This window comes from Lycorma delicatula, chromosome 4 (assembly GCF_047948215.1).
Source record: "Lycorma delicatula isolate Av1 chromosome 4, ASM4794821v1, whole genome shotgun sequence".
NCBI classification, from domain to species: Eukaryota; Metazoa; Arthropoda; class Insecta; order Hemiptera; family Fulgoridae; genus Lycorma; species Lycorma delicatula.
The window spans coordinates 157,141,613-157,169,149 of NC_134458.1; the positions used below are offsets into that span (position 1 = coordinate 157,141,613).

The 27,537-nt window shown below is 29.8% G+C and overlaps 1 protein-coding gene across 1 annotated transcript in view; it reads right to left on the minus strand.

Moving 5' to 3' along the window:
• Positions 1 to 409: 409 nt before the first annotated feature.
• Positions 410 to 27,537, minus strand: part of Ssrp (structure specific recognition protein) — a 35,495-nt gene continuing 8,367 nt past the window's right edge. Inside the window, exons 3-14 of the mRNA XM_075364560.1 lie at positions 25,878 to 26,093; positions 23,080 to 23,258; positions 19,912 to 20,047; positions 16,738 to 16,841; positions 15,814 to 15,942; positions 15,535 to 15,693; positions 14,069 to 14,201; positions 11,202 to 11,386; positions 6,684 to 6,822; positions 6,304 to 6,492; positions 4,335 to 4,619; positions 410 to 784 (exon numbers count right to left, since the gene is read on the minus strand). Coding sequence (XP_075220675.1) covers positions 542 to 784; positions 4,335 to 4,619; positions 6,304 to 6,492; positions 6,684 to 6,822; positions 11,202 to 11,386; positions 14,069 to 14,201; positions 15,535 to 15,693; positions 15,814 to 15,942; positions 16,738 to 16,841; positions 19,912 to 20,047; positions 23,080 to 23,258; positions 25,878 to 26,093 — 2,097 coding nt within the window. The 3' untranslated portion in view covers positions 410 to 541. The remainder of the gene's footprint in view (positions 785 to 4,334; positions 4,620 to 6,303; positions 6,493 to 6,683; positions 6,823 to 11,201; positions 11,387 to 14,068; positions 14,202 to 15,534; positions 15,694 to 15,813; positions 15,943 to 16,737; positions 16,842 to 19,911; positions 20,048 to 23,079; positions 23,259 to 25,877; positions 26,094 to 27,537) is intronic.

The following is a 27,537-nucleotide window of genomic DNA, read 5'->3' on the forward strand; positions in this document are numbered from 1 at the left end:
TAAAAAATATCAGAACATTTAAAACAATAAGTGAATATGAATAAAGTTTATAAATTGCCATAATTTACAGAAATGATAATATGGAATTCACAATATTTAAGAGTTGATTAAATTCTGCCATCTATAGACTGTAGAAAAGTGTAAAATAGATTGTTGTTTATTTTGCCAAAAAAACCTGATTACTGTATTTCTCACTTATACTATTTTCCAGTTCCTAATATATTTGTCTCTGCTTCTGTGAAAATTGTTAAACATTAACAGTAGTTCTCTAGTTTATTGCAATCAGAATATCCATTAGTCCATAAGAAAACTGTGAAAAATACATAGAATACTTCCATCAAGTACAACAATTCTTTTTTTGTTTTTCTTTAAAAGATCAGCAATGGTTAAAGTAAGAAATTAGAACACATTTTAAATTAAATATTTATATTAAAAAAAAAGAAAACAAAATATGTACAATGACTATGGTTTTAAACTTAAATTTATATTGTATTTCAACACATTTTCTGTAGGAATGTCAAAAAAAAACTTAATTAATATTTTAATCACTGTCATTGCCAGACTCATCGCTCGAAGCAGGTGTACTTTCAGCAGTTTCTTCTTCTTCCTCCTCCTCCTCCTCCTCTTCATCGTCACTTTTTTTACCCTTCTTTGGAGATTTCTTTTCATCATCACTGCTTTTTGCTTTTTTATCATCTTCACTTTCACTAGCTGTATCTTTAGCATCATCTTCTTCATCTTCAGCATCACTCTTTTTACCTTTCTTTGATTCAGCTTCAAGTTTCTATAAAAGGAAGAAAAATAACCAATTAAAAAGAACATCTACATATATTAAATATAAAACATTCATTAAACATTATATCTTTATATGAAAACCTAATGTAAACATTTTTGTGAGCAGCAATTATAGTAATAATAATAATTCATTACTAATAATACACTGTAAATAGAAATACACACAAGGGTAAATAAAATACAAAGAATTTTTGTTTTATAATTTATTGAAGGATAGTAAAAATATATACAATATTATTTTTCTATATAATTTCATCTTTTGGAAACACATTTTTCCCAGCGGATAGGTAGCTTTGTGATCCTACTCTCGTAAAATGAAGGTAGGTGTCAACCAATTTCGCACGAACGCTGCAACAACAGCATCATATTCAAATTTATATTCTCCCAAGTGCTTCTTTTAGTGACCCAAGCAAATGATAATCGCAGAGTGATAAGTCCAGACTGTATGGAGTGTGCTCTAGTTAATAAGGATGCAATTTTTTCTTGAGTTTGAGACATGGTATGGGGGAGAGCGTTGTTGTAAATCATAATGAAATCTTTGATTGGAAACTGACGTCTTTTTTGAAGATGTGCGAGTTTTGCTTCGCCTAAAAGTTGGCAAATAGTATGCAGAATTCACTGTATGACGTTCATGAAGAAAATCAACATGAAAAACGGCTTTGAAATCAAAAAATACTGTAGCCAAAACCTTTCCAGCTGACAGTTGAGTTTTGACTTTGACGGTTGCAGTTTCTCCCTTTTTTGCCACTTCATACTTGCCTATTTTGATTCTGGGGTTAATGGAGTACCCAAGTTTCAGTGCAGATCATGATTTGATGCAAAAGAATTCTTCTTCAGCTTTGTAATATTTCAACAACCGCTAGCACACCTCTAATCAATAGAGCTTCTGACCTTTGGTGAGAAGAGGGACCCATCATGCTGCCACTTTTATAAATCCAAGGTTGCCAGGAATGCTTGCCTGAACACTGCCATAGCTTGTTCCGATCTCAGAAGCAATTTCTGCAATTGTTAATCGATGGTCGTCCTCGATAAGGTGACGAACCATGAGAATGTTTTCGTCAGTAGCACTTGGCCTTGGGCAATGTTGGTGACCTTCATTTTCAAATAGTTCTCATACACTTGTGTCTTTTTAAATGTGTTACCTCCGAACTGTGCCTGAAGTCTTCTCAAAATTTTGAATGGTTTCACACCCTCTGCTGTGAGAAACTTAATAATACATTGTGCAATGTGTGATGATACCTATTGCTCTCCAATTGTGATACTGACAAGAGAAAAGTAGTGAGCTGGCTTTCTAAGAATGGGATACCCTCCTCGCATCCCTATGTACAACACTGAGAAGCCACAAACCCCCCTCTCTATTAGCCGTGCATTGACAACAAAAATTCTGTTTATGTTTGATTAACCCTTATATTAACTTCAAAGACATAATCTGAATGTACACAGTATATAAATTAACGAAAATATTATATTCACTAGGATACAAATATGAATAATACTGCTGAAGCAGAGATGACTATATATATATATATATATATATATGTTGAAGGTTGAAACCTTAAAAAAAAACAACTCCCCATCCGATTTCAAGACACATACATCACTTTTAATTTTTTATGAAATGAACTAATTTTAAGAACACAAGACACTGTGTTTTTAGTTTTCTTTTGTGCAACTTGATTTTGATCACTTAAAATTAAAGAACCATCAAAAAATATTCCATTCTATTAACCTACCCCTCCTTAAATTTCACATCTTTTTAGAGATTTTTATGTATTAAGAAGTAATTTTTTTAATTAAGATGCTAAAAGAGGAAAAAATTATATATAGTAGATAAGTTTTCCTCTCAGCTAGTTGCCTAGCTGAGAGGATACATGGTTGCTAAAATGTGTGTTGTAAGTTTCATATATTACACATATAATAATAGTAGATACTTTAATAATAGTAGATAATAGTAGATTACTTTTTCTGGATAATAATTAAAGGAGTAATTTATAATACTACATACAAAATAAAATTATGTACATGTGTGAAACATTTCAAATTCTGGTGGATAGTTAGTTTCATATAAGGCTTCTAATGAAGGAAAATAAGCTCTACAATGACACTAGTTTTCATGCTTTCAAACTTTTTTTTGAAATTTAAACTAATGTAATAAATTATTAATAGAATATATTCTGCACAGAAAACCACATCTTTCCTTATTTGATGTTATATAACTAGAACAAATGAGTTTTTAAATTTGCAAAACTAATGTAGTTATTATTCAAAAGAACACAGATATGAAATTTCTGACTTATCTTTAAAAATAACTTAGTAAATGATTTTTTTTTAAGAAAAATTTTTGAAATGTAACCTGCACTTTTACTCCACTTCGCTCCCAGATTAATAAAATATGCATATATACGGGGAAACAAAAAATAACTGCAAGGTGAGAGTGGTCATTAATTAGAAATAGTTGAAACCGCTAGGGGTTAACTGCATTGCTATGTAATTACAAGTCAATGCAATTCTCAAGCAGTCATTGTGTGAAACTGTTGGCTGATTTTTATTATTGTGAAAAATTTTCCCAAGCACATCCTAGGAAGTCTGGTAATATTTAAGATTGCTAATATTAAAGAACTAAAAGTTTGTGTGCATGAAGTTTTTTCTTATGTGAAAAGTAGCTGCTGTAAGAGTTTTAATATTTTGAAAACCTTTGAGACAAAAGTGGTATTCGAATTCAAAAATGGTGAAATGTCACCTAAGACAAGTCAAGATCTATCTGGCTGAACCGAAATGAGATGAAATCTTGAAAAATACAATCAATGAAGACTAATAATTGATTTTTGAGACGATTAGTTTATTTTGCAATCTATTTTAGTTAAGTTTTAATGGAAGATTTTAAAATGAAATATTTCTACAAAATTTGTTCCTCTTCTTTGTACAGAGGATAAAAAAATATCATCTGATATTTGTCAGAAACTTAAGGAATAGTTTAAAATAATTTACATTTTCTAAGCTACAGCCATAAATATTTTTTCTAGGTAGTTTTAAAGCAGAAACCAAACTGCAATAAACTGATGAAAATTCAAAATTTAACAAAAAAACCAAGAAGAAGGTTGATCAATGATGCGATCATGTTTTTTTAAGAGTTAAAAATAACATACATAATAAATTTCTTTCTCATACACATTTTATTTAGAGGTGTCAAAAAGATTACATGACAGTATATTAAGAAAACAATCAAATTCAGATTATTTTCGAGATTTTCATATAAGTTGACCTATTTCTGTACTTTTAAAATAAAATATTCTTATTAGTAGGAATATTATTATTAATTAAATAGTAATGTAAAAAGGAAATCTATACAATTATTGACTTTTTACACCAAATGTACAAACAGATTTAAAAGCAGTATACTAAATGTGAATTTAGTGCTTTAAAATATATTTTGAATTTTCTATACTGTACTACAAACAAGAATTACAAATACACACTGCATCAAAAGAATTGAAATACAAAACCATACATCTTTCTCACAACTTAAAAAAAATACTCACTGGTTTCTTTGGAGGTGGCGGTTTCTTACTCTTTCCTGAATTGGATCCATCAGAACTAGAATCATCCTCACTAATATATTCCTTACTAATAAAATCCTTTCCAGTTCCAACTTTTGTAGGTGATGCTTTTTCTTTACTTGGAGGTGGTTTTTTTTTAGCACTTGCAGCTGCGCTACTTTTTTCAACTTTAGTTTTAGCTTTATCTGCTCCACCACCACTAGCTCTATATTCTTTCATTGCTTCATCATATTCTGCTTTTAATTTAGCAGATTTGGCTTCCCACTCCTATATAAAATGAAATAAAAATACATAAATGAGAAAATATTTTTATAAAAATCAGGGATCCATATAAAAAAATATTTCTAGTCTGAGAAGACAGAATTATAATTGTCGGCAATGAAAAAATACTTGAGGTGCAAAAATTCATACAAAGAAGATTTTTGAAATGTCAAATTAAAAATTCCTATATTCTTATAGATATGACAATCTATCGGTTATCAAACGAAACAGCAAGATTATTTTTTGTTCATCTTTACGGCTTGTTTTACAGTATGAAAATAAATTTATATATAACACTGCTTCTCATAAACTGGAAATTATAAACTGTATGCACAATATGTTTAAAAAAATTTTATAAAGAGTGTAAAACATTTAAAATAATTACTATCAAAAAATAAATGGATTCTTAAGTGTATTACATTAAAATGAAGATGATCTTTCATGGTGTTTTTTTTTATGTAGTTCACAGATGTTTGTTTCCATCTTTGCTGAAGTGGTAAATAACTGGATGTAATCTATTTCTCTCACATGTGTGATAATGTTGATTGCTACTGGAATATATAATATTGTTTAAAAAATCCATATTAGCAAGGAGAGGAGTACGAAGATAGTATTTTTTTACAAATCAAAGGAAAAAATCTATCATAATATATTTGGAAATTGGAGGTGGTCATCAAATTAATGTATCATCCCATTCAATGTTCTAGCAAGTTTTAGTTAGATAATGTTATCACTTTATTGTGGTAATGGGGCAGAAAACTCTGCTGGTAAATGAAAGGTTTCGAAAATTTTTAAAACAATCAAAAGAAAATGAAACAAAAAACTACTTTCAATTTCTTTCAAAAACTTAATTCTTCCACACACACACACACACACACACACACACACACACACACACACACATACAGAGAGAGAGAGAGAGAGAGAGAGAGAGAGAGAGAGAGAGGGGGGGGGGGAGACTATTAATACTCCCAATATTATTTTATATTCTGTTTAACATTAGTTACATTTATAAAAAATGATTACTAACAGTTTGGCTATGTTTTTAAACCTACATAAATCCTCAATGCTTGTAATGCATTTAAAATAAGGCACACGACTAATGTGCATTAATGTGGACATCCTTTTTTAAATTTTATCAGCTTTGCATGATTCTGATATTGTTTAAAATATGAAAATAAGCAAGCAATTTAGTGGGGAATAAATTCTTTAATAGTAGAATATAGAAATATAATATATATTAGTGGTAAGGGTTTTTTTTGTTGGTTTTAATACAAATATTTTAGTTAAACAATAAGAACAAAGCTCAAAAGAAAGTAAAATGTTTATTCAATGTGGAAATAACATTATATATATACATTACATCAAAATAAAAATTAAAAACTACTGAAGGAAAATACTATATGTTACATAATTACCTATTAGTAATATAAATTTTCATATTTTTGAAGCACTTTAACCTTACCAAATAAGAATTCTTCAATCATTTTTAACTTTTAGAAGGAAATTGGAATCCAAGAGTTTAACAAACGACCAAAAAATGAGTAATAAACAAAGAAGTGATGAACGTAAACTATTAAAATCTAATAGTTTATCAACTTTAAAATATTCAAGTTAATTGCACCAGCAATGTAAAAATAAATATTTCATAAACATTTTTATATTTTGTGTAATTAAAAATACTACTTACAGATTTATCCTCTAATTTCTTCCACAATTCACCACCCTTTTTGGCAATATCAGTAAATGCAATACCAGGGTTATCAGACTTGATTTTCTCTCTGTTTTCATTAAACCACAACATATATGCTGATGCAGCTCTTTTTGGTCTATTTTCATCCTTTTCCTTCTTCTGACGTCTTTTTCTAGGTTTTTCAGACTAGAATCATGGAAAATTAATTCAGATAATTAAGCATTAACTAAACAGTAAAATTATTTTTTAATCAAATAGTGACACCACTATATTTAATATATTACATTAACACCAAAAAACAAAAATGCTTACTTCACTCAAAAGCATAATTCATGACTAGAAAAAAAAATCAGATTTTATATTTTACTTTTACTTACAATAGTCTTTGTCTTCCTCTCTTTCTTCTTCTTCTTTTTCTTTTCTTTCTCTTCATCATCGCCACCACCAACACCTCCACCAGCACCTCCTTCATCAGAATCAGCATCTGAATCTGTTGGTGTAGGGTTAGAATCATACCTTAAACAAAAAATCAGGTGAAACATTACTAGTACGAAACTCAACAGATATGTGGGTATAAGATTTAAAACAGATACAAGTTTTATACAATCTTGCTTCGTACAAATAAAATTATTTTTATTAATTTCTATCAAAATACTGTTATTTTTTCAAAATTACTCATTTTTATTGACTGCAACATTTTTTTTTTCTAGGAAAAACAGTAAAAATTAAAATATAAATAACATGGCACATTTCTGAAAGCATATGAACCATTTACAATTAAGAATTTAGCAGCAGAAATAATGTTTAGCACTTTTGTGGTTTAGTATTTGTTGGTCAAGGTATACATTACATTATGAAATATTGTTTGTTTCATTTTATGGTGCTTTTTTAATATTAATGTTGATGATCTGTATTGGAAGGGATATTTTACTAAACAGTAAATTTTAACATACAGAACCCAAAAAATCTATGGAAAAATTATAAGTATAGTTTTTTCAATAGTTGTCTTCTTATATACCCAAATGTAAATTATTTTCTCGACAGCCAACTATTTACAATAAGGAAATATAAAAAATTTTTTTTGTCATATTATTTCACAATTACATCTGAAATGATTTACTATTTAATCCTCATCTGAAATGAATTAAAAAAGTATTCAAATTAATATTAAATTCGAACAAATATATGTGTATATAGTATCGTTTACAGTGACACTGGATATGACATATCGGATATAGTGACTGTTTACGCAGTTTGCGTAAAGTCGTTTTATTACAATGAATTCAAGGTTATGGTCGAGTCTTGTAGTTTACAGGCTTGGTAATTTTTATTTTTGCATTTTTTGTAAGGCTTGTCTACGTGTATTTTTAAAATAGGTTGTTTGGGTTTGTTTTCGATATCATTTCTCTCAGGCTCCAGCTTGACTGACTGTTGCATCATCATATTGGTGTTAGCTTATTTCTATCACGCATTATTTCATTGCTGTTTAGTCTTAATGTATATATTAGGCTTAGTGTTTTTTATTCTCAACCAATTTCAATATTGTCATAGTTCCTAGAAGTCTATTTCTCTTTGTCGGCCCTGATGTCATTTCTTCAACTTGCGTATTCAGAATTTATTTTCTCAGCCTTACGTGACTCTTTAGTGGTCTGCTTGCTTGTAAATTATTTTTGTTATGTCTTCGTTCTCGAATTCCACACATTTTCTCTAATCGTTCTCATACTAACACTAAGACACTACTCTTGTTGCCAACAAACACTCTCTCCTGTCCACTGACTAGGCTTGGTTTCCCCCTCTTTTCGTCAGAGTAATCAGACCTTCACCATGTAGTCGCCTATGACTTTTCGCTCTCCAACTTTGTGCTAATATCTTCATCGCATTCTTGCTCGCATACACGTTGCGATGTTTCTCTGTCGAAATTATCTCTAGTTCTACCTATCAGTGGTTCGTTTATTTCACCGATCTCTATGTTTTGCTTTTGCCTCGTTTCTTTGTCAAGTTTAATCTTCAAATTCTGTATATTACTTCTATGCTATTTCTATCGACGCCGAATCTTCTCGAGCTGCTGATTACATTTTCATAGATGAAGAATCTCTCCAAACTCGTTGCTACATTTTTGAGACGCCTCATCCTGCTCAACCTCTAAATCACGTCTCACCCCTGCATTCCTGATACACCACTGCAGGCTATGCCCAGGATTACTGTATGTATTCATTTATGAGTTTGTCTCTTGCTAATATTTGTGTGCTACAGGCAAGTTCAATTTTCATTATTTATTACGTTAAACCGTTATTTTATCATTAAAATTTGTGGAACATTCAGTTCATCATATCTTATGCCTCTCAAATTTCATTTTCAAGTCTAATTTAAAAAACCATTTATTCACTTAAGTGCAATCCTGATAGGTGGCTTACCTATTTTACGTGCTTTATTATTGCAATTTGTTGTTACGGTAATTAACTCCATAATTTAATCTTGTAACTTGTTGATCGCCGAGATTAATTTTTTTCTACGCATGAACTGTGTTCATAATACCGTAAATTAACCTAAAGCAAATTTACTCCTGATGTGCAGTTATGTTTTAGGACTTTGTAATTTTATATTTTCAAGAAAGCTTACTAGTAAAGGAACTCTATTTATATGTTTATTTATTTCAATCTGATTATTGTAATTAACTCTTTTTGTACTATAATATTATTGTGGCCTTTTTTCTACATTAAACTTGAATTACATGTTTGAATTATTTAATGCTAAGTTTGTTGTTTATAAATCAGGAAAGGCCAGTGCCAATTAAAGATTTACTGTAATTTATTTTTCTGAGTTAATGACATTTGTTCATTGCTAATTTTTCAATATTACAGCATTTGTCAGTAATGCGCAATAGTGTTCCATTCATACTATGTTTATTGATGTTTTGTTTTTCTAAGTATATAATTGTAAATCTCATTTAATATTATTATTATTACTGATATGCTGATATTTCTTATGTAAAATTAAGTTATGTTTATTTCCTAATTTCATTTAATTTAAGTTTATGTTCAGTTGTTTTACATAATTAAAGTCCAATTTCTTTTGGCAAATACGAGCTGTGTGTTTTTTGTTAACTTTACCCAACAGTGACCAAAAACTTGTCTCTTGGTGGTTTGGTATGCTGTTAATACATAAATACAGTATGTATATTGTTTATAATTACATAGGTTGTAGTAACATATCGGTTATATTTTTTCTACTGCAATGCAACACTTTATTGCTTATAATGATGGACAGAAGTTACTCATCAGTAATGTAGTATATCTACATTTTAGCTGCAGAAGTATTCTGATGATTAAAATGAATCACCTTTTCCTTTTTACCTTCACATGTACTATATTTCTTGTTTTTCTTATCTTCTTCCTGTACCAGATTATTGTAAACTGAAGCAGCCACACTCAGTTGTTATTAATCTTTTGCTGTGAGCATATCATATTGTGCAGGTATAGTATTTTATTTTATGTATCCTGTGTAATTCATTTAATAGCGAATTTAAATTCGCTATTAAATGAATTACACCAAAATAGTTATTTGTTTCTTTTTTTAAATTAAAAAAAAGAAGCACAAATAACTATTCTGGATGACATAATTATGTTAGAATGATCACAGAATGAGGTTTCTCCATAGACTGTAAAAAATTGCTATCGCAGGATTTTTACCACAGGATGGCAAAGTTACTGACATTGCATGTGAAAAGAATCCTTAGTGGAATGGGGCAATAGTCTACAAAACCAATTGTTGTCAAATTCATTGTTTGAAGATTATCAAGAAGTTAACAAAAATTTAGGAACGCATGAAACTGTAACAGATGATGATGTAGTGGTTTCAGTACTAGCAGAAATAGAATGGGACGTAGGTAATGATAGCGACAATGATGAAGACATCAACCTGCCAAATCTTCCAGACGTTTTAGTGGCAATCAAAACCGTTCGCCAGTTTCTCAGTTTTACAGAAACTGTTAATGAAGAAACAATTAGTGTTTGTTTTGATTTAGAAAAGAAAACCTTCAAAAACTGTATTACAACACAAAATTTTCAAACAAAGCAAAATAACAGACTTTATTATTGCATATTTTTGTTTTTTTTAAATTATTTTATTACGGAAATAAATTATTATTTTTAATGATTTTTATTTTATTGTATTACAATACCTGCGTAGATGGCATATTAAAGTAATACCACTAAGCTACCTAATATTGGTTATTGTGACTATTGGTTTATTATGACCTAAAATCATCAGTTCCTTGAAGGTCACTATAAACAATATTTACTGTATATATTTATGAGACTTGGAATTTTTCAAATATTCACAATTCATCTTTCATCTAAAAAAAAGAACAGCAATTGTAATTGGGCATCAGTCAGCAGTTGCAACAGTTAATAAAATATTTAACCGTAATTAATCTGGTTTTTATTTTCATGTCGCCTTCTAAAAGCTTAGTTAAGTGCAAAATAATTGTGTGGAGGGATTAAAATTGGTTATTTATAAACCCCAAAAAATTCTTAATTTTACTTTCACACATTTCTTTCATCATTCCTATGAAAAAAGTTATTACAGTATTTTACTTTGTAGATAACAATCTACTTTAAATTTCTACAACAAATCTTATTAAAATACTAGTAATAAATAATAAGAGTACATAAAACAAAACGAACAGGGGCTTAAACTTATTGAATCCATAAATTTCTTTCTAAGTAATAGTTTTCGTAACCATAATTTTTTTTCAGAGGATGAAGATGAATGATTTGTAGCGTGTGTGAAAATGCCATGCCTAACTGGGATTCGAACCCAGGACCTCTGGATGAAAGGCCGAGACGCTACCACTCGTGCCACGGAGGCCGGCGCAAGTGATAACCGTAACTTACTCTTCAGCAACATCACTTTCAACTTGATTAGGATTGAAATCTTCATCAGTAGATTCATCACTATCTTCTCCTTCATCTTCATCGTCCCTTTCTTGAGCTTCACGTTTAACTCTAGCAAGATATGCATCTGGTTCACCTTCTTGATCAGAATCACCGAAGTCATCATAGGATGTTTTTGGTTTATCCTGCCACAAAGGAAAAAAAAATTATTTTCTCAGCTACATAAAATTTGTTAAATTTCTATTTATTTTTTACATAAAATTACTCATTTCCTGATACTACCCTGCCAGCAGCCTTTATTGCAAACTGCAAGTCCTAATATTGCAGTTTTTCTACTGCAATGCAACACTTTATTGCTTATAATGATGGACAGAAGTTATATAAGATTAATAATAAGATAAAGATATAAAGATATTTCATTATATAAGATAAAGAAATAAAATTGAAAAATCCTTATTTTCAATGAATTACAATAGTTTTGTTACTAATTTTATTCTATAATATAATAAACCTTTCTTACAATAAAGTAAAACAATTTTAAATAACATTTTTAATTAACTCCATACAAACTAACTAATAATTAAAAAAAGTACAAAAACATTTACAGGGTAAAAAATTAGGTTTTTAAATTAATAATTAGATTTTTAGGAATTTTATGTACATTTCTTAAGTAGATAATGTAATTTATTACACTGGGATTTTCCAAGAACAACATATATTTTTATAAATAAAATGTAATTTTTGTAATAGATAGGTTAAAGATTAGTCTGGCAGAGAATTCCTTAACAGACTTTATTTCCTATATATATTTAAACTACAAATTGTCTTTATAGCAAAGTGTTTCCTTAAGGATCTCTAAAACCACCACAAAAAATGAAATTCCATTTTGGAAAGATTTAAAATTTTAATTTACTAGACACAATAATTAAATTATCACTGATCATAAACTGAAATTTTTATTTCAGAGAATAATTTCATATACAAGTTCAATATATAGGCTATTTATTAATTAACCTCTGATCAGGCATTACAAACTTATTTCCTTAATAACATACAGCATGAGCAGTAGACATGAAATAACTTTACATATTGTCGCTCATACAGGTCTGTACCACTATAGTTATATACGGTGAAATATAAAGGTGATTGTTGCAGCTACCACCAGTTGAGAGTTACATAGTGATTTGCTTTTTTGCAAGTGAAAGAAACATCAGAAGCTGAGATTTACTGTTGGCTGTGCATAGTTTATGATAATAATCTAAGGACTGATGATTATGAGAGAGAAGGGTAGAGGAAATTCAGGCAAGGGTGAACTAATGTGCACGATGAAGACAGAGGGCGATATTCCATTGAAAGTGATTAAATTGTTAAAAAAAATTGAACATAATATTTGTGATAAATGCTGGTTCACAATTACTGAATGCGAAAATTTTCCACAAATTTCAAGGTCCACTCTTTATGGAACTGTAACAGACCGATTGGATTTTCATAAGTACTGTACATGATAGTTACTGAAACAACAGATACCCACAAAGTAAAAGAATCAGAGCGACATTGACTTTTCTTCAGCAATACCAAAGTAAAAGAAGTGAATTTCTTGAAAATATTGTTACTGGGGAAGAGACATGAATTTGGTTCATCAGAATTGAGACAACAGAACACATCATACAGTGGATGCACACACACTCGCTGAACAAGGCCAAAAAATTCAAACAAAAAATGTTGGCTACCATGTTTTGAAATTGTAAAATGTTTGTTAGGCAGAATCTATGATGTTGGGTATGACAGTTAACCACAGATGTTTATTGTGAAAAGTTGACAAAAGCTTAGAAGAGTGTTACAGAATGAACAGTGAGGTATGCTAACAAAGGAGATTGGTTTTCTAAAATCATAATGCACGGTCTCACACCACTGCTAGCAATAAGGCGCTAAACAAATTTAAGCAGTAGACTTTTTAGCATCTTCTTAAAGCCTTGTTTTGGCACAATCTGATTTTCATCTGTTGACAAAACTGAAGGATTGGCTAGTTGCTAAACATTTTAAAAGCAATTGATGAACTCTTCGATGGGTACTTTGGTGGCCCTGTTCTTTGAACACTGAATAGACAAGCCGGTGTTACAATAAGAAAAATGCTTGAATTTGGTTGGGGACTATATTGAAAATAGTATAAGAGTATTAATTACAAATAAATTTTTATTCTAATTTGTATACAAAAACACATTACATAAATCACATCAATATAAGATAAAGAAATAAATCTATTAAAATCCATATTATTTAATTACAAACACATGAAATAATATAAGGTAAAATTCATTAAACATAAAAATTACTAAAAAATAATTCACAATTCAGATGCCAATTTTAAAGATTATTTTTAGCACATACTTATGTATACATTAAATGGTATGCAGAGAAAATAATATTTTGTATGGTTTTTATTTAATTAGTATTTAAAAATTCATCAACAAAATAGTATTATTTCTGTAAAAAAAAATACTTTAATTGTATTCTAAATTAACTGGTGGAAAGATATTTCAGACGATTCAACAATTTATTAAAAATGGAATGGCAGTATAATAAGGCCCTTTCTCATAAGTCATCAAAGTATTGTGTTGAGTTAGTGAAAGACAATTCTATTGTTTGGTTTGGTGAAGGTGGATAGTGGTTTTTTTTAAGAACAAGTAACCACTCTTTTTGGCAAAGAACTACTAATTTTGTAAATAGTAAATTTTATTGTTTATTTTTATTACTCTACCGAAGGTTAATTTATAAATACTCACTGTACAAATAAAAATGATCTAACATTAAACGTAATTACTAAACCAATACATCACACACTCGGGCAGATTAAAAATAATACAGACCATTTTTCCTCTGTTTTTAACACGAAGTTTCTTAGCTGTGATGAAATCATACAATTTAGCATATTCTTCTTTTTCAATACTGCTGAAGGTATGGACAACTGAATTCTTTAACTCCACTTCAAAATCAAAAGACCTGTTAATAAGATTACATTTATTTTATATGTGAAATACATAAATAAATAAAATACAGTAGAATTTATGAAATAATAAATTAACTTATTTCTTCTTTAATTCAAGTGGGTTTTATGTATAATTTTTAATCATGTTCAACTGCCAAAATGTAATTTTTGGATTAAATCACTTTTAAAAAATTCAGAAAACTGATTCATACTTATATTTTAAAAAAATATATCAATATACTTACTACCTGAATTAGCTGATTTTTGACAAAGCCAAAATCATACTTAATTTTAAGTATGAAAAATCAATTTTAATCAATTTATATGCTTCATGTAGCAGTCATGTAGTGTGCACATCAGATTTTTTTGTTGTTGAAAACATAAGAAAAATCTTATTTTACATATATATTTTAGTGCACTTTTAATGAAACGATCAATATTATGAACACTTGAAATTAAAAAACATATCACTTTATAATTAACAAAAATCTATTAAGCTCATTTAATATTTATTATAAAAATAAATATGAAATACACATCCTAATTTCATATTACATAAATTCTAAAATTTCACTGCCATTTAGTTCAAACAGTGTTTCTTTACAAAAAAATAAAAAATACTGAAAATCAAGGGAAACTATAACTCTACAAAGATTATACATAGACTAAACATCATATAACATAGTCATGCTGTGCAGATAAATAGAAATGTCCCTTATAATATAGTTTTAAAAACCCCACTAGAGAACAGTTAACACTAAAAGGGAAAACATTTTAAAATTTCAACATACTACTCATATAGCCTGTTTAAAGATATTTAGTATGAGTTCAAACAACACTTGGACTATACACATGCTCAAGGATGAAAACATTAATATAAAGAGAAGTAAATTACAATAAATAAATTTATTAGGAAATTATTCAGCAAAGTTAAATTGCACAAACACATTAACAAACACCTAAACTGATTTATTATAATTAATCAAAATTACTAATTAATGAATAAAAAATTAATAATTAAAAAAACTGTTAAACTTAAGCAACTGCATCATGAAAAATAGCTGCTGTACAACACATAAAATAAAAATTTTATACAACGAACAATAAAGCACCGCCCTAAAAAAAATTAATGGATTATTCAATAAGAAGTATCTAACATTCATCTGCATTTTATCAGTAAAGTAAATATAACTCCAGTTCAATTTTTCTCTCTTAAATTTAATAACTGATAACTAAGCATTACCAATACTAACATGATATGAACTGGCTATACAATTATGTATTTAAAAAATACTTACATGTTAGTTACAACAATTGCATTGACCAGTATAAAATATATAAACTCACCTTGTACTTCCACCACTACGAGCAAAATTAACTGAAGAGATTTCTTCAAATCTAATATGGAGAGGTGGTTTATGAATGTAAATAAAACCTCTTTCCAAAGGATAAAGATATCCAGCTGCTGCCTTATATGAACAACCAATAGCTGGGAACCCTGAATGTCTACAAAGAAAAAAAAATCACTTCAAAATCACTTATTTATAAATTCAAATTATCTTTTTTAATAATTACTTAACAGTACATAAATGCACACATGTAAACATGACATGAATAAATAATTACCCAACAAATCCTCCAGGAACGGTAATCTTCCGATTGACAATAGCTTTCATTACTTTACCAAGTACTTCATAAGTAGGTCCCTGCAATTCCTTTTCCAATTTACCTTCATATTTTTCCTTTAATTCTTCTCTGTAAAAAAAAATTTAATTTATAAAAATTAATAATTTACAGTAACTAAATGATTTTTTTTAATGGTCAAAAAACCATATGAATCTAAATAAGTAATATAATAATGCTTTACAATGAAAATGTACAGTACAACTTTTATCGCTCAAAAGACACAAAAAAATTAATCCCATATTACAATACAACATGAATACTATCTACAAAAAAAAAAAAAAATCATAAAGGGATGTGTTAAAGAGTACTCAACAGAAATTTTATAATTAGTGGCATTCCAAAGCAAAAGGAGACTATATAAAAGTATACCCTAATGAGAAAAATTAAAAAAAAAAAAAATGGTGGAAATATCATCACTCAAAAAACTAATATAAACTATTATCTCAAAAAAATAATAAAAATTCTGCAAAATAAAGATTCTTAAATGTATATCAACTTCGGCTATATAATCTAAAATTCCATAAACAACTGTTATGTAATGCCACATAAGGCACACAATCACAATTAATGGCATACCAGTTATTGGCAGTGATGAAAAAGGCATATTGGAGCATCATCAGATCATATGAGAAACCTATGTGTTAATCTGGTGCCTGAACATAAATGATAAGGGGCAACTTCTTGACTGACTGTTTCATACTGAACATTTCCATAGCAATACCACCAACTTTTACTTTCAATATACTTTACAGTACAATAAAAAACAATACATAAATTAATAAATTTAAAGATAAAAAATAAATAAGAATAAAATAATGTATATTAAAAGAAAATAATTAACTAAAAATTTCTGATGATGCTTACTCAGTAAAAGGAAGTTCAATAGATGTCTCATCATCTTGACCAAAAAGGAACACCAAAAAGTGATACCTTGTCTGACCCTGTTTAATAGGAGGATCAAGACTTACCTGAAAAATAAAAGAAAAAATTAAAATCTGTCATTGAAAATGAATTTTTATACATAATCATCTTTGTCACCCAACAAATATGAAACAGTCTGAGAATGTTTGACAAGACAGTGGTAATCATAATCATCACGCTGAAATTTACAGACACTGAAAGTGGACATTTTGAGCAGGTAATGTAATACAGGGTCATTCACGGGAACTGGATGTTTTTAAAGTGGGTTGTACTCGGGCGTTCGTGGTGGGAGGGGCACGTGGCTGGTGTCTGACGTTTCCTTTGTTCATAGCATTCACATTTTAGTTGTTGAGATGGAGCCGTGGAGGCTAGACCAACGCCTGTACGCGTATGACAGTTTTGTGCAAAATGACGAATCCGTAACTGCTGTTCAGAGAGATTTCCGCCGTCAGTTTAATATCCATCGTAATGTAAGTGTCCCTTCTCGTAACACAATATTGCGATGGGTAAACAACCTTCGAACAAGTGGTTCAATATTGAAGAAAAAACCACCGGGTCCCCGATGAACTGCTAGCACCCGGAGAACATTGAACGAGTAAGGGAAGCCATTGTCAGAAGCCCACACCACTCTATTCAGAGGCATTCAGCAGCGCTCTTCAAATGAGCACAAGTACAGTAAGACGAATTCTGCATACAGACCTGCATTTCCATCCTTACAAGATAGCCGTCGTGCAGCAGTTAAACAAGCAAGATTTCACGCAGCGATCACAATTTTGTAGACAAAAGCTTACCATTTTTGAAGAAAAAGAAAATTTGTTATTGTTAATGATTGAACAATCTGAATGGCTTCGTCAACAAACAGAATTGCCGGTATTGGGCAGAAAGAAACCCACATCAGCTTCACGAGAGACCACTTCATAGCCCACTATCTGGTGTGCAATAGGAAAGGTCAGTATTATTGGACCATATTTTTTTTAAGAAAATGACGTTGCCGTAACTGTAACAGCTGATTGTTACATTGCGATGTTGAATATGTTTTTCATCCCTGAGTTACGAAACCGGGGAATCGATTTTCAAAATGTACATTTTTGAAATTTGACCTTGAAAGTGATGGAAGATAAAAAAAAATTTTGAACAATGATTGTAAATTTTCCCAATCCTCGACTATAGTAAACTAAATATTCAGTAAATTTGGGTTGGCAAATATGCTTCAGATAAATATTTGAAAACCATTTTAGAGTTTTTTAATTCCAATTTTTTAAGGGGTGCAAAGGTATATGGTGTTGTGGCTCAACCAACACAGCTACTGCCACCGTAGCTGTATGTGTGACGACTAACTGCACCTACCTTTGGTTACTTGACTAAAGAACATAAAATAAAAGAATTTACTGCTACGGGAAATGCAAGTAACCATATAGATGGCACAGGTAAAGCTGCGATGGGGAGCTAGTATGTAATATTTTTATAATTACTTTTATATCATCTTTATTAATTTCTAGTATTTATAAATTTGTGGTAATATCAGAAATAGAATGTTTGTTTATTAGATGGTCTGCCAAATATTAGTTAAACCTAATTTATTATTTTTATATTTTCTGTGTTCAAGAAATCTAGTTTTAAAGGATCTACTTGTTTTCCCCATATAAATACAATAACAATCATTACATTTAATTTTATAAATTACATGCAGATTATTTCCTTTATATTATTTTGTTTTTCAATATTTTATTATACGGTTATTAGGTTTATATGCTGGTTTAAATATCTCTTTATTGCAAGTTCTGGTAATGTTTCCAATGATGTTATTAGTTTATAAAATATCTTAAATTTTTCCACTCTTTTGAGTCTTATTATGTATTGGTTGTAAGAGTTATTTTGTTACTGTGCTTTGATGGTTAATTTTTTATAAATATACTAATTAGAGTAGTATGATATCCATCTTCAATCGCTATGTTTTATGATGTTTATTTCATTATTAACTTTTCTTTGTTATGTCTGCATTTGATTGCTCTATAAATCATAATTGTATAAGACTTAATTTTGAGAGCAAGAGTGGTTTGATTTTTTATAACTTGTTGTATTATTAGATGTAGATTTTCTACACACTCATGTTTCAATTCAGTTGTCTGTGTTTATTTTGATATTGACATCTAAATAATTTAACATTCTATTTTTATCTATTCAAATGTGAATTTAAAATTTTCATTATAATAATTCAATTTGTTTAATATTATTAATGTTCACTGTTCATTACCAGGTTATATATAATGAAAATTTCATCAACAAACCATGTCCATATTAAAACTTTATGTGTATGAATGATGCCAATCAATCACTTATGTATATAAACAAAAACAATGAATGAATAAATAAAAACAATTAGAATGTTATGAGTTTTAATATATACTTATTTATATACATAAGTGAATGTTTTTTTAAAATATATATGACACATACGTACATCATGTAAACCTAAATTAATATTATATCAATTCTTTATGATAAAACATATTCAGAACAGTTTTTGTTATTATAATCTTAAAGTTTAAAGTGTAGGTTAGTATTATTAGCAGATTATTGAATAGTTTTATTTAACAACTCGATACAAGTTTCTATGTTGTTGAGAATTTTAAATGTATTATTTAATACATAAATAGCCAATTTTTGGAAAATCAAAACAAATAAAGTTAATCCGTAATTGACAGAAACCATGAATGATAAAATTGTATACAAAGGAAAACCTAAAAAAATCTGTTATCCTCTTCACATATGTATGAATTGTGTGTATTTACAAATTAACACTAATTAAAAATTCTACAATAAAAATATATAAAATAGTATTAAATTTGTCAACAATTTAAACTAATACTAATCTAACCATTCTGTATATTGGTTTCAGTTTGCGCAATGTGAACTAGTGATTTTGACAGGCAAATTTTCTTCATAATTCAATTATAATTTTTCTCATTCATTATTGAATATGATAGATGATAGGTAGTAAAATACGAATATATGATATTTAAATTCTATGATTTAAATAAATCATATTTATATGAATATTTAAACAAATTTAACAAGTCATTTTTTAATATATGTAAAAACACTACATCAACTTACAACAAAGAAATGTTGACGGCCATCCTTATGTTGCAACATAAACAATCTGAGTACTGTTGATATTGGAATCTTGTAATCGAATGTTTTACCATGAAGTTGAAAGAATGACTGAAATAATTTGATATCATATCGACCACTGAAATAAAAAAAATTATTAATAACAATTAATTTGTTTAGAAATAGTGTTAACAGGTACCACAACTTTAAATGTACAGAACCGGTCTATATATACATATACAGTAACTATTCTGTACCTGTAAATCTGACTTTAATAGCCAGATATATACAGAAAAACTATCTTTAGTTAACAATTTATCTTTTTACTTAAAGCAGCGTGCAAATTAATTCGAACACAGATGTTATTTAATAAAAAAGCTGGTACCAATTTGTGAATATCTAGTAATTAATATGTTCACCTTTATTTTTAATAACTTCATGTACAGGATTTCGTATTTATTCAACAAGTGAACTAACATAATTTTTTTTTTATTTCTTCTTCATGAAAATATATCAATATTATTGTTTTAATGAGGTCAATTTTTTTGGTACAATCCATTATTTAGAATTGTTTTTTTGAATATTGTCTAAAGATTTTCTATGGGGTTTAAGCCTGGGGAGTTGCCTGGCCATAGCAGTACTTTTAATATCTTGAAAATTTTATCCGCTTTTTTGGCAATACGGTACTGCACAAAATTTTGTTAGATCACTCCGCTGCCTTGTGGGAGATTTTTTAATGTTGTGCCAACCCTTTCCTTCATAATTTTGATATATCCATCACTTTTCAACATACCATTGACTGAAAGTAATAAATAGGAGCCTTTAAATGCGAAACAACTTCAAACAACATCTTTTTCTGGGGATGTTTAACTAATTGCTGGATATGATCACGTGATGTATTTTTATCTAATGTTTTTCTAATGTATGATACCCTTTGCCGCTGAACATAAAAATGCAACTCGTTGGAAAAGACAAAATCTTTCTTGTATTCTTTGGTCCAGTTAGCATGTACTTTGGCGCACAAGAGCCTTTCTTTGCACACTGCTGGTATTAAAAGCTGCTTTTTAGCTGTCCGGTGAGTTTTCTTTCTAAATGCAAGAAGTTAGTGTCTAACAGTTGTCACATGTATTTGTTCCGCTGGCTACTAATTCTTGATTTAAGTCCACAGCAGATAATTTTGGATCAAATTTACTTTTTATCACTAATAACCGATCCTGTGTTGGACTAGTTTTTCTTTTACATCCACATTTGCCTTTCCTTAGGTGAAAAAGAATTAGGTTTTTAAAATTATTTTAAAATAGCATTCTCTGTTCCTAATCTAACACCACACTCAGAAGCTATTTGTCGTTGTGTCATACTGATATGCTGGAAAAGAGAAACAATCTTCTAACACTTTCTTGGAGTTATGCCCATTATTATACATACAGAATAAAAAATATGATTTTGTAATAAAAAGTGAAATAAACTTTCACAAAACACTATTTATAACATGAAAATTGACAAACAACCAAAGAACAATAACCTCAAATTACAGACAACTTAAAGAATGAGTGTAGACACAACATAGTAATAAATAAAGAAATTCCGTGTTCAGATTAATTTGCATGCTACTGTGCATAATATTACATTACTTTTCTACGTAATTACTGTCCCCCAATTACCATGAAACTGGGTCTTTTGCAAACCCTTGTCACAGGATTCTATCAGTTTCCAACTAATTTATCACAACTATCAGCTCTTTCTAATATCTAGAAAACACCCACACCTTTACTTTAGTGAAGAGATGGCATTTCCTTGGTACCAGTTTGGGGATAGTAAAAAAATCCCACTTGAGCTGCTCAGGGAAAGTCCATGATCATTCAGAACACCTTTTTATAGAATCTAGCATTATTAGATTGCCAGATGCTAGTCTGTAGCAGTTTACTAGAAACTTCAAGATTTCACAATAAACTTCTGAAGTTAAAAGTGATTCCAGGTCCCATAAATTCTAAGAACAAAATTTTTTTATTTCCCAAGACATGGTAATCCCAATTTTTTGCTTTAATTTCTTTGATTTCTATAATGAATGAGTGCACATTCACTATTTGGATTGTTCCTCTGTCTTTACATTCATGAACACGACTCCAACATCACACTATCATACTTTCACACAACATATTCATCACCTTTACATCAGACAGCCCCTGGAATGGATATATCCACAAAACATGTGTCTATCAGCCATATTAAAGAAAGTGACGAGTACAGTTATTTTCAATTTCTTCAAGAGCCAAATGTACTGCTGCATGTCAACCATCCAAATCTACAACATTCAGCCCTGCAATTCAACCTTTTTAAGTATGCTGACTAGGCCCTGTAGTTAACTTTATTACTCTCATAAAAAGCATCTCCAACTGGTATCTTTGTATCTGAGAAGCATTACAAGATGTATCATTTAATCTTAACATACTGTACTTACAATAAAAACAATACCATACTACATTCGCAAACAAAAAAATTAGATGTATGCTGCATTAACTTTAAAGTTCAACAAAGTTTTTAATTAAAAATTGTAGAATAAATTATGTAAAGATGTGACAACATTTACTGAAAGCAAGAAAAAGTTAATAACAAAAGTATACTTAAAATACAATAATTTAAAATCAACTCATTTTTCAAAACCAATTAGTTATTTTTTTTTAAGTGATAAACTATTACATTGATTAACATAAAAATTGTCAGTAGCATAGAGTAATATGCATCCGCCATAGATTTCACTGGTGACCTATGGGAAATGGTTATTTAATGGCTTTAACAGCTGATATTGTACATTACTTACACCATTCAATTTCCAGGATGCTACTTGTTACACTGTTGGTATACGCACATGAAACATTACTAATGATAAAAGAATGTGGAAGTCTGAAAGAATATGAAATACAGTAATACTGAAGTAATAACAAGTTCATTGAATTGCAGACAAAAATAATAAAAGAAAAGATATCCATACTTTTTGAACACATAAGTAATCATGTAAATAACTACTAATTACCCTTAATGTTATTCATCTAAAACTACATCACCCAGATCCTGTTTTTTTTAAAAATAATTTTAAGTAATATAACTATAATTTATAAATACATACTACACTTGTAGATAAATAAATATATATATTAAAAAAGCCATTGTTACCGAGGAGTAAGACATTGTATCTCCCTGAATATAGCAATAGCATCACCCGAAACAGATATAACACTCGCATTCTTCATAACTTGTTTATGGAATGCCTCAACTGGATCTAAATCACCGGCCAGTTCAGCAGATGGAATATGAAACCTCATTTCTAATAAACCAACTGGTGCATCATCATTCTATAAAAAATTGAATTAAAAAAAAAAAATATATATATATATAAATAAACGAATTGAAAAAATTCTGAAAATAGAGAGAAGTCAGAATGTGTATCAATAAAAAACACCAAAAAGAAGGCCAATGGTGGATTGTGCCAAATGAGGTGGTGTATCGAGAAATAGAGCCTGTTACTGATACTATGCGGAAAAAAGAATCTCTTTCTTTGGTCATCTCATAAGGACACCGGAAACAAGACTGTCAAGAAATATCATTGAAAAGCTCTGATTCCAAAAGCTAGAAGTAGGATGGATCAAAGAAATTAGAGAAGATATGAAAGAATTGGGAATTTCCCTGACTGACCTACAGAATAAAACTGGAAAAATTACAAAGCTAAAAGACAAAAGCATTAGATTTAAACAAAAGACAGACAAACGACAAAATACAACGAAGAGGGTGTTTACGGATGAAGAAAAGAAAGCAAGATCTGAACGGATAAAGAAATACTGGGCAGCTCGGAAGAGTAAAATAACACGCTTTTCTCAGAAAAGATCCAACTAAAATTGACTTAAGTGGTCCATGTTGGCCGTAAAAGCATAATAATAATAATAATAATATAAATAAACAGTTAATGTTGATTATAACAAGATTCAACAGATTGGTAGTATGTGCTCATTATATTTACACTCGTTATAAACAAATGAGTATACTCACTTCAGAAAAAATCTTCCTCTCTAAACAAAAAAGTAAATAACCGATACTCAACATTAAAGAATACAACATTGTATAAGAATTTGCCTGAACTTAAAAACAAAAATTAAAATCATACAGCAAAAAGATTGTAAGCACATATGTATGTACATGTGTAAAAAATTATAAACTTACCAAAAATTAGTGAAGAGATTCTTTTTTAAATAAAACACTATAACTTGTTTAACTTACACTTTTCACTGTATTTAAATGCATTTAAAAAGTAAGACTGGTACAAGCAATATTGTAGACTTACATTAATAAAATGTTAAATCTCTTAACCTAACTTCAAAAAATTGTCTATAGTTGCTTGCTTTTTATTTTTTACCCAAAATTGTCAAAAAAATTTTTTAAACTATTTAATCATTTTATAAATTCATTTATTTCACAAAATTTCAAAATCAATTCTAAACTGTCTTGAGCTGCACAGATGGAAATTACTAGGATTCTCAGTCATCGTGTCATCTTAATTTTCGCTGATTTACCTGTTTTATTTCATAAATTTTTTCTTCATATGTTGGCTCTTAACTTTCTTTAGGTGCAACTGAATTGAGATATTTTGTTACAGACTCAATGCCTTATATTGCTAATGGTAATGGGTGGTTACTGTACAATATCATGAGAGGCAATCTTGGTGATAGCAGGAGTGAAACCGATAGACTTGATTGCATCTGAGAGGCAACAGCGTTATGTTGCTAAGAAGTCAGGTGAACTGACTTCAGAGAAAATAATGGAGACAGAACAGCATGGTGTTGCCCTGTGGCAGGCCAGATGGGATGAGACAAGAGTGTGAGCGTTATACACATGATCTTTTCCCTGATATTGCTGATTTGTGGTACACCTCTTCGGCAGACCTGAATAAGTAAGTGATGCAATTTCTTTCAAGGTATGGCGCTTTTCGGAACAGACTACAGAAATTCAGCCTAGCAGACTCTGATATGTGTCTGCAATGCGGATTGTTGGATGATGCTTATCATGAGATATATGAATGTGCTAGGTATGACTTTACCTTTCTGGTAGGTAGAGTTCATCAGTTCCTTCATTCTTAAGTCATTTAGTCTTATTTCAGACTTGGCTAGATGTGTTTTGTTTGGACTTTATGTTAGTAGTACACCAATGTCGTCTGTGGCATCCTGGCTGAGGCTTGACTGAAAGATGTCATTGCCAATGTATTGAAGATGACCTCCAATAAAGCCCAAAAGGGCTATGTATGGAGGAGGTGGCGTGGCAACCGAAACTTACATGAAGGGTGTCTTCCCCTATGGGGTCAGGATGTAGCAAGAATGGTTTTGAAACAATTTTTAATTGTAGTTGAATAGACATTATCCCATTCCCTGTTGATTAATAATAAGATGATCTCCAAAACGTATGGATTAAATTATTTTTTCCATCTAAGCAGTTAGGTAATTATAATACCAGTAAACATCTGAAATGAACTTTAAAAGAGAGTATAATGCCTGGATACATCAGTTGTAGTTTAGCAGTTGTGTTTGAAAGCAAAAATACAATTTTTATATAATTGGAGTTTTCCAGTACTGAGTGTGCTCGACAGTTATTAATCAGCAATAAAATTTTCTCTTCTTTTTTCTCAGTTTGGATTCCCAATTACGAATTTCAGCTTCAAAAAATTTAGAAGTCATCCATGCCTTTGTATTGGCTAAGTACTTAAGTAGAAGTTTTTTGATGTTTTTAAAACAGGGGGGTTTCTTAATTTTCCAATTACCAACAGTTTTCTTTTTTCAGTTATATATATTGCAATACAAACAATGTTTAAAAAAAAAGAGAGAAAAAATCCATTTTTAATTCTTAACTTTCACTTTTGAAATATAATGAATAAAAAAAACTTAAAAATGCAGCTAAATAAAACAGAATTATTGAAATAGAAAACTTACTTGATGAAATTCAATAGTAACTTCATTTTTACCAGTAGGACACTGTGAAACATTACTAAGAGGTATTTCAAAAGCTGGATGGCTACCGATTTCAAAACTTAACACACTGCCATTAAATTTAGCTGTACCCCAATTCCAGCCTTTAACGCTTAGTTCTTTTTCTGCCATATCTTGTGAATAATTTGATTTAAAATATTTTGTTATTTTTTCTTTTTCCTATTAAAAAAAATAAATAAATAAAAATAATGTAATTAAACAAAAGGATTTACATTTCAGGTGTCAATTTCTAAATCTGAAATATCCATGAGTAACTATACTGTACAGAACTATCTAATAAATGTTTTGTCAAGAATCAATAAGGGAGTCTATTACCATTGTTATGGAAAGCTGCACTTGCTTACACTACCAGTTTATATTAATGTTAGTTCATAACTGCTGACATGAACTAAATTGATAGAGCAGAATTTGAATTAAATTTTCTTTCAAAGTTGGAAAAACAGTAATGAAGAAAAAATTAATTTTTGAACAATCTTTTAGTAGTTGAGTCCAGATCAAACAAACAAGTGATTTTTAAGTATTTGGCAATTTTATCAGAAAAACTTGAGATATGCTTCAATTCTGTAAATTTGTCCATCGCTGAACTTTCAAACAGAAAGAATACCATATCTATGTGTGCAGGGATGCCGGAAGCTCGAACAAACACATCTATCATTCTCCATTCTTCTTAGTCACTTGACTAAGCTCTCGGAGGTGAAGGACGGGTGATTTCGTAAACCTCTGTTTTGTCTCTTGTACAAGTGGTGATGCAGCAATCACCAAAACAAAGATACGTGATCAAGTTTTGTGTGAAACTTGGCAAGTCTGGAGTCTCCAGATTTAGTGTTTATTACAAAGGCAAGCCTACAGATGACATGGGGCATTTCTTGGAAGACCATGAAGAGGTCGATGATGAAGCCCGTGCTGGACGCCTGTCAACCTCCTCAAACAATGAAATGTGACTTGTGAGAAAAAACTTTTGCAAACAGACCGTCAAATGAGTGTTCATTTAATGGCCCACACGTTAAAAATTCCAAAAACTATTGTCCATGAGATTGTGACCAAGGATTTAGAAAAGAGAAAGTGTGTGCGACGCTTGTCCCAAGAATTTTGACAAGACAACCAAAAATCTCAATGAGTGGAAATTTGTCAACACGTTTTGGAAATGTATGAAAATGATCCTCACTTTTTGGACAATGTTGTCATGGGTGATGAAACACGGATATTCCAATATGACCCTGAAATGAAGAGGCAAAGTGCCAGGTACCTCGGCATCCCCTTGCCCCAAGAAGGTTCGAATGAACAAATCAAAGATCAAGATCATGCTCATTGTTTTTTAACATCAGGGGAATTATCCACTGTGAGTTTGTACCTCCCGGGACAACCGTTAACCTTAAATTTGACATAGAAGTGTTTTTTTCACAGTTGTAGACTTTGTGACATTTCTTTCCAGACAGATCTTGTATATCATAAAATAACAATAATAACCACCAAAACGGAGTACCAAAACCTAAAAACTAATACCAAAAGTTGACTTTCATGGGATCCTGCATCATCAGTGACAAACTTCCAAAATTACAAAAAAAAAAAAAAAATTTACAAACATAAACCCTAATAACCACAA